The sequence below is a fragment of the Mycena indigotica genome (genome assembly GCF_014461135.1).
Source record: "Mycena indigotica strain 171206Taipei chromosome Unknown Mind.scaff0010, whole genome shotgun sequence".
In the NCBI taxonomy this organism is placed as follows: domain Eukaryota; kingdom Fungi; phylum Basidiomycota; class Agaricomycetes; order Agaricales; family Mycenaceae; genus Mycena; species Mycena indigotica.
The window spans coordinates 3529388-3538343 of record NW_023503009.1 but is presented as its reverse complement, the minus strand read 5'-3'; the positions used below and the strand labels follow the sequence as shown (position 1 = coordinate 3538343).

General features: G+C 51.4%; 1 protein-coding gene across 1 annotated transcript; it reads right to left on the bottom strand.

The window, feature by feature from the left end:
* Nucleotides 1–5075: 5075 nt before the first annotated feature.
* MIND_01149500 (uncharacterized protein) lies at nt 5076–7892 on the bottom strand (the record flags this gene model as incomplete). Its single annotated transcript, XM_037368026.1, has 6 exons — nt 5076–5104; nt 5150–5189; nt 5697–6740; nt 6799–6807; nt 6858–7601; nt 7653–7892. The coding sequence occupies 6 exons, from the start codon at nt 7890–7892 to the stop codon at nt 5076–5078; spliced, it is 2106 nt and encodes a 701-aa protein (XP_037215858.1).
* Nucleotides 7893–8956: the final 1064 nt, after the last annotated feature.

Genomic DNA, 8956 nt, shown 5'->3' with positions numbered 1-8956 from the left:
TACCCGCACGAAAGTTCTTAGCTGGCTTAAGTGAAGCAGGCCGCGGAGCCCTGCTTCACCAGCGCCAGGAGACCTATGCATTGCGAACTATGTTGATCAGCGCTCTCTTTCTAGACATCCATTTCGCTTATTCATTGCACTGCCTGGAGAACCCATCCTACCTGCGCGAGGATGGTACGCCGGATTTACAGGCAATCCTCGGTATGGCAGAGGCTATCCCAAATGACCAGGTTAAGGCCGCCAGACTGTCTAAGGTTAATAAAGGTTTTGGGCTGGGTCGTCATTTCTAACACCAGGCAGATCTTTCCCAGCAAAACCCTTCAACAGCTCGTCAGCCGCACGACCAGATCGTGGCTTGGTATTGTGAAAACTACGACAGACAGCCTTGTGAATCCCAACAATACATGGCACAAGGACGAAGATGCCGTAGCCTGGTTAGAAGCCTATCAAAATCCCCATGCTGCAAAGGGAAATCAAGCTCGCCTTAACTTTGTTTCGCTAATCTTCACGCAATATTTGCTGCGTCAGGTTAGTCTGCTCATCTACTTTCAATTGTCTAGAGATCACATCTCTTGTAGGACATTGACCTTAACGATCCTAAGCAATGCGCTGAAGCTCTGAGAGTGTTCCATTGACACTTTTCACTAGATGTTTCGAAATGGCATCCTGCTCGAGTCGCCAACAAAAGCGGGGTGGCTTCTACCGTGCTCGCTCTCGGCTCTACTCCTTTGGCGCTACTGGACGATAGACGACATCAGCAAAGCGAGAAGAGCAGCTTACCCAACAATGTTACCATCGTAGACATCAGTTTTTTTATTTTGGGGGCTTTGCTCAGTTATATGCAGCGGCGTTAAACTGGTTTCAGCTTATTCAGTCGCCCCAATTTAGGAGTTGTCCTAACACACTTGTATGGAGGATGGAGCAAATTGTCTGGGAATTGATAGAAAGGGCGCTCAAGTTTGAATTTTACCCGTCGTTTTTTGTTTCAAAGCTGCGTCAACATGCAGAGTTCACAACGCTGGCGATTAGATATCATGAGCTTATCAAAGCGGTGTCCAAGAAGGATCTGAATGGCTGGTATGGCTTACCACCCGAAGAAGATACGGAGTTGAGCGATTCCGAGGAGGAGGAGGAGGAGGAGACAACAATTGACGGTTGGTGTAATCACACGCCAGTAGGATGTACCACTGAACAGTTGTAGAACACGGGACGGTGCGAAAAGCCAGGCCCTGGGACGACTTGGAGGAGGACGAGCACGGGCGCAAACGTCAGAGGACAGGAGAAGAAGAAGAGATAGTTTCGCCACCAGACGGAGATAATTCGGGGCATCTACCGAACAGCAACGAACTGGGCCCCATTCCACCGAACCAGGACGAACCTCCCGTCAACCCAGACAAGGAAATGTCATCTCTCCCGAACCAGGACCAGGACAAACCTCCCGTCAACCCAGACGAGGAAATGTCACCTGTTCCAAATGAGGACCAGGACGAACCTCCCGTCAACCCAGACGAGGAAATATCGCCTGTCCCAAATGAGGACCATGAAGATCCTCCCCTCGACCAAGATATCATACCGCTGAATCAGGGAAGATCCTCCTCCTAACAAGGATGAGGAAATGAAGCAGGAGGACCCGCCCAACCAGGGTCCAGGAGCAAGACGGCGAGGAGTCACAACAGGAGGAGGATTCTGAAGACGGCGAGGATGACACCCAGCCAGACGGTGAGCCAGACGGTGAGGAGTCACAACAGGAGGAGGATTCTGAAGACGGCGAGGATGACACCCAGCCAGACGGCGAGGATTCACAAGGGGAGGAGGATTCAGAAGACGGCAAGGATGACGGCGAACAGCAGTCGGATAAAGAACCTGTGGCAGAGAATCCGCCTCCCAAACCCTCCATCCAAACGATTACACTTGGAGGACTGACGTTTCTCAAGCCTCCTTATAAATTTCATCAAATCAGAGCCAAAGTCAAAGCTCAAAGTCTCTTCGCCGTATATTCGCACACGCCGAAGGAAACGCAGGAACCCCAAGTACGATCAGATAAGGGTAGTATGCTCAACTATACCCCGGCGCAACTGGCCGCTTGGGAGACAGAACGCTGTGAAATTCACGGGAGATATGAGAAGATTCAGGAGGAGCGAGAGAAGCTGGCCGCAGCAGAAGCCCAATTGGCTGCGTTGCAGAGTAAACCACAGCGAGAACCAAAGTCCCATGGGCAGCGGCGTTTAGACAAGATAGCCCGCCTGAAGAAGCAGAATGCAAAGACACTGCAGAGTATTCAGAAGCTCAAGAAAGAGATCGACACATCCCAGAGACGTGAGCAGCAGCTTGCCAGAATGCCCCGTCCTCGATTGGACGAACCTGTCAAAATTCGACTGCAAAAGCCTAATTTGCGGTCGCACGTCGGACCCGATAACGAGGTTAGCTTTGATTGGCGTCCTTACACCGAGGATGAGCGGGAGGTGCTGGACGAAATGCTGAGCTTGACACCTTATGGCGTGGACACAGATGGAGTTCGCAAGCCACTTCATCTGCTAGCCTCTGCTCGCAAAACTAGAGATTCCGCCAAATACGACCGTCTCAGAATTCTTTGTGGTCAGCCATGAGGACCTGGCACAGCATCCAGAATGGGCAACAAAGGCTTTCTCCAAGCGGTCGATCCTCATTCTCGATGCCCCTCCTATCTCTCGGACAGGTAGGTTCGATCTGGAGCTTCCAGAATATTGTGCTCTCTACCAGAAAGCCGAAATTGCCGACAACTCCCTGGCGCAAGATGGAGAATCTGGGCTGGTTCGGGAGTATCCCAGCAGACTTATCTCCAGGGCTTCATTTCGTCAAGGAAACTCGTCCGGCAACGCCCTTCACAATCCTCTGCCGGATCATTCTCTCCCCGCCTTGCCAGGGCAATCCCATATCAGCTCCCAAGTCGCGGCTTTGTTACATACTAATGCAATTCCGGACATTGGCAAGTTCTCCCCACCGCGAGCAGATTTGCAATGGATGATTGCAGGGAACCCGGGCGTAAAGACTGATCAACATGTGGACGCCATGGGAGTTACCTGCATCCAGCCAGTTGTTGGGCAGAAGATGTGGGCTGTGGCAAACGACTCAAAGGAGCTGAGAGGAAAAGATGAGAAGAGTAAGGATGAACACAGTTTTTCGTCCCGTAACTTCTTTGCCGATGGTTGGGCGAGTGACGATCTGAACGCAGACCAATATGTCATGGAATGCGTCCCGATTGATCCTACTATGCGCGTGTACGTGTTTGTGCGTAGTTGTTGCAAAAATAGGACTAACTGTGAATTCCAGAATTATGCGGCCTTGTTTGCCTCATTACGTCGTGGGGCTTGAGCGACACTGTCATTATAGGCAGTCATGACTTCCCCGTGGGCTGTTTATATCGGCTGGTTTGTGCCGAATTGCATTTCGTGTTCGCAGGTCGGTTGGCCACCAATGTCGAGCGATCTGCAGCTAGACCGTTGTTGACATTTGGCAGCTGGACGCGATGATTGCAGGCAGGACAGGTCCCGACGTCTTGAACCTGTCAAAGTCTGCAGGTGTCCAGTCTTTACTGTCTCTCATGGCCTACGCCATAATCATGCCCGCGTTGGACCGGGAGGCGTACGCAATTTCTACGTACCACTCGCAGCACCCAGGAGCACTGCCCATACCTGTGGAGCGATGGACAGAGTTGCGACATGTCTGGAAAAAGATGCATCTCTTCTCGGACCGCATGGCCGAAAAGCCAAAAAATATCGAATGCGATACCAAGCGTGCGTCGTCATTTGCCAGCTGTGTGATGGTATGAGAGCATTAGGCATTGAGAGCGCATTTACTGACGTTTTCTTCCCCAGGTGATTGCATGCGCCATGGCGGGCGCCTGTGTCCGATATCGCCAAAATCCTCCAGATCGCTCCGTGTCCGACTTGTACCCCGAGTTCACCGTCAAACGGCTCTCAGCCCATCTGGCTTCCCTTCTCAGAGCTTACGACAAACAGGGCGCTTCTGGGGAACTGGAACTCTGTTGCGAAGAAAGTGTGCCTGTCGTAGAGAATTGGGTTGAGGAAGTCCGCATCAACAACAGGAAGAAATTTCCTTTCAAGGAGTTCTGTCCATGGTACGATCCCTCGACGCCTGACAACGAGCGTGGAGTGCCACTGCTCCAAGTACACGCTATGCCTCGCCCTCTTACCTAACCAACCACCGAACGAAAATCGTTTCAGTGGCCTACGTAGCTGCGCCGCGGCGGAGTATCAGTACGATTTTACAAGAGATGTACGGGTTAGTAGTCGTCAACTGCTATACGAACAATCAGTAAACATCAGTAAACATGAGAGATTCGGAGATGTCTGAGAATAGGTGAGAGTGATCATGATAAGTGGAGCGTGGAGGCGAGCGGGAGGGGGAGAAGAAGAAGAGGGGGTTGAGAGGGGGACAGAAAAGTTATTTGGCATCTGTGAGCCACCAGAGGCCGGGGTGGGTGGTGAGGGCTGAGAAGGGTGGGTGACGACGGTAGGTGACCATAGGCTGCTAGCCTTGGGGGTTGGCTGAAGATAAGATGATTAAGCTGATAAGTTGGAGGCTAACAAGGAGGGTGGCTGACAAGGGTGGGTAACGATAAGATCGATATAGAAAAGTATAGAAATTGGGGGACGTTTCGGGTCCTCGGATCGGACACGTAACGAGTCTAACTTAGTAACGAGGATGTACCTGATTTACCATAAATAAGTGTCCATTATTTCGATCGGCCACTCATCGGCCACCTGTCGGTCAGTTGTACTAGTCAGCAAAAAATTCGTTGTGCGATGGTAAATGTCCAAATACACAAAAAAAAAACTACAGCAGGCCTTGGAGATAATCGGTAGCGAGATGGTTCTGAGACTTGAAGATGCGCAAAGACTTCTGGTGGAACCGAGTTCTGTTCTTCCACTGCATCTGGCTACGCAGCTCTCCCCGTCCAGCTTCCATCTTTGTAAGGAGATCTTGGAACCACTCTTCACAGTCAGATGTCCACCATCCTACATGTAACCCAGATGTGTAAAACGAAGGCGGAGTAGGCCACCATGAGATGTGTTTCATGTCGGCTTCGTGCGATCCAACCGATCTGAAAGAAATCGGCCCAAGTTCAACCACACAGAGCCCCACTTACCCAATTGTACTGGATAGACGCCGCAAATAAGGCCCTCTTCCTCCGGGGTGAGGCGATTGTAATACAGCGCACCACTAGAGGTGGGATCCGGAATCTTTCCCTCAGCATGCTCAATCTCCACACGATCACACATCAAGGAGAGAGTGGGTTTGTCGATGACATGGCGTGCGATTCGAGCGATTAATCCGCCTGCATAAAGGGCCAGGACACCCCGAGGCGAACGCAGGAAGTGGTCTCGATGGGTTACATAGGCCTGATAGTCCAACATCGTAGGGACATAACCTTCATCGCGAACACCTAGACCAACGTTGCTGGGGGGCGGAAGAACATAGTTGAAGTCCAGGCCTTCGGCAACAAGATGATACTCTGAGCCACACTGGACAAGATGTGCTACGATGTCCTTCCAGTCGCTGAGCTGCAGTCGAATGATATGGAGAACATTTGCGGCACTGAAGAGGAGCAGCTTCTTTCCATCCGTTGAATTATTGCGAGGGGTCAGAATAAATGCTTTGGATTCGTGTTCGTCGGCATTTTGTTGCACGATGACCTTGATGTCAACGCCTCGATCTTCCCACAGCGTGGCTCTGGAATCGGCTCGGCAAATGTCGATAAGATGCTCAGGGATATCGTCCAGTTTTTTAGCATCAACCAGAGTCAATAGCAATGCTTTTGCAGAAGCCGTAAGCGGCTTGGTGGATTTGCCGTTCCCCAGAGCCCTGCGACAGTCCCTTTCATCCAGCACTTTGTCAAAAGGCTCGTCAATCGATTGATGCCCAAAACGGAGTTCGAGGGTACTTTGAATCTCGTCGAGCTGGCTCACGCGCGATGGATCATCTTCGTCTGTGTTGCCGACTTGAATTTCTTGCTCGAAGAATGTCTGCACGTCCTCCTCAACTGCCACGCTATCTTGAAGAAGATTTTGAGTGGCTACTGTAAGACTGGTAGTCTCTTTCACTACCACGGCGCGTGTTTCTTCAACGAGATGGACAACGTCACTATATAGACCACTGTTTTTGTCATTGGCGTCGTCGTCGTCATCGTCGTCGTCAAAGTAATTGAAGGAGGATAAATCTCCAGCCGACTTGATTGCTCCGCAGAGATCCCACTCGTTTGAAAAGCCATCGTAGATGCGTTGCTCGGGGGAAAATGTATTCCATATTTCGACAGCATAGCTGTAATTCCGAAGCTCGCGCACCCAAAACCCGCCCCCTTCATCACTCCAGACAAATACACGAGCACCTCTTTTGCCAATCCCTCCTCCCTTTGCAGCCAGATTTTCTCGTCGCAGTCGCGCTTCTCTTTGCGAATGGAGTTCTAACTCTTCCTTTAGCGCATTGTCTATCCGTCGTCTGGCAAAAAAAGCATCCCAGTTTTCCCCCCGGTTTTGGCCGCTGCCTCTCTCAACGGCGGGTGGTTTTGGAGCCGCAGGAAGATGATGAGACAGGTCGTCAACGACGCAATCGTGGTTGGGAAGGACACCCCATCGGCGAATATTGCTCCGCACGAGCAACCACTCGATATATGCGTCCCGACCCGAAAGCTCTTTCCTCAGCCGTTCAACGTCGGCATCCGACGGCTCGAAATGCACAATCTGCATCGAGGAAAGTGAGGCTAGCTTAGCGACACTTGTCGAACCCATCGAGAAATACAAGGGCACCCTGATGTTGTGGCGAATTAGGATGGAAAACAGCCAGTCAACCTGGGACACCTTGTTTATGGCAGCTGAATTCGAAAAGTCGATAATGCCACCGACTGGCGCGGATACGATTTGAGTCACAATGTTTTCCAATTCGTCCCAAATTTGTTGCTTAATTCCTGTTGCAGTGAACAAGTCATTTCGCCATGGATTAGCTGCGCTGGAGGATTTGAGAGCCACGGCGTCGAGAGTGAGGATTCTCAGCGAGATGGTGGCCAGAAGCGGAAAAAACGCGTCGCGTGAATTAAGGACAGCAGTCACCAAATTGTGCTCGGATTCATAGCGATGACTGTATCCAAAAAACACTGGTGCACGGTGCCGCGCTCCACGATAGTCATGAGGAGCAGCCGCGCGTACTCGACTTTCGAGCCAAAAAAGACATTTTTGTAGGAATGCCTCAATTCGCAGCCATCTTTTAAGAGGCTTAGCGGCCATGACCCAATGTCTAGTCGACACCATTGATTGCGAGGCAACCGAAAAGACATGAGTGGTACGACGCTCGATTGGGACCGTCCGTGTGGTCATCTTCAAACTTTGCAGCAATGGTCCCGTGAACACGTTGGTGCGTGGAAGGAAGAGAAGATGAGGCATTTCGAGGTCGACCCAAGCTGTCTGGTGAAGTTCTCCGTCGAGCGTTTCGGGGGATGAAGGAGCTTTTAAGTCTCGAGGGATCTTTGTCATGAATTCTCGATTGCCATTGAGTACAGTATATACTGCGGGCAGGTTGCGGACAAGTCCATGATAGAACTCGGAGTGCTAACATTCTGATTAGCAATAATGCAGCGTATGAAGTATATATTGACTGACCGGTGGTATTTCTTGGGGGCCCAATTGGCTTCGAGGGACAAGAATCCAGGAGTGCGAAGGGAGTTCAGGATTCATAACTTCGCCGTACTCCTCCATTGTGAGAGGACGGGGCTGGGGTTTCGAGGGTTGCGGGGCGCGCCGTGAACGCGAAGGACCGGCTTGAGGGGTTCGAGATCCCTCAACGTAAGACGTTTGGGGGGTGCTTCCCGAGCCATGGCGGTCGTAAGATGATTTGCGCATGATGGTTGGAGCACAAACGCCGATCAGCGTCACGCCGGCTGATGGCCGATGGATCCGTGCCGTGACATCCATCGTCACAGCACTTCCAAGGTTGTTTCTTCGAAGTCGCTGTTGTCAGTTGTCTTACAACGGCACACAGCTCGCTAGTCTCAAACCCGGCGCTGATGTCAAAGCCCGCCGCTACTGCCAGTTGTCTCACAACGGCACAGCTCAGGCGAGATCTCAACATCGGACATACGACAGGCTCGACAGCAAGATTCAACTTGGCCAAACTTTTCAGTTGCAAGTAAACGATTCTGAAAGTCTTTCAAAATTACTGACAAATCAACTAGCTACTCAGATTACATACGACCAGTCGCCGTGAACGCCTCAGCTGAGACTTCAAGCTCCTTCTGGAACACGATGGACTTCGACGCGAGCCATGCACTATTGTACAGCACTTTGGGGGAGATCTTCAGGCGGGGCTTGAGTTCCCGGTTCTTGGACTCGCTTTCTCTGTTATCTTCGTGGATGGCCTGGCGGTTTGTGCGTCGATCAAGCGCATGGTGATAATGCCTAATTCGAGCCCTCCTTGTCATCCGCGACGACAATATACCCTCCTTTTCAATGGCGTTCCAAGCAGATCTGACATCCCACTGGATAAGATTGATGGGCTTGGGCACCACCATCAACTGCGTTGACCTCGCTCTGGAAAGCCGGAACGTGAAAGACGAACTCCGTGGTTTGGTCGACGCAGAAACATTGCATAATACATAGAACTTAACTCACCCTCGCCTCGTTAGCGATATCTCTCTCTACGGGTTTAGCCCGTCCTATCTCAACCGTGACCTTTCCACCACCCTCAATCTTCAATCCTATCTGCTTAAATATGGTCTCCAATTGGTCCCCATGGTTATCGTCTTATCTTCCGCGGCAACCTTTTGTCCTGGTGACGTCTGGAATGGGAGCGGATCGAGTGGGAGCTGCGTGGTGGGCGTCTTCTCCTTTCGGGCCGAACTGAGCCGTTCTTTGTGGCCAGGGGCGGCTACCTCGCAGTCGTCAATCAATGTTCCCGAGGACATTCG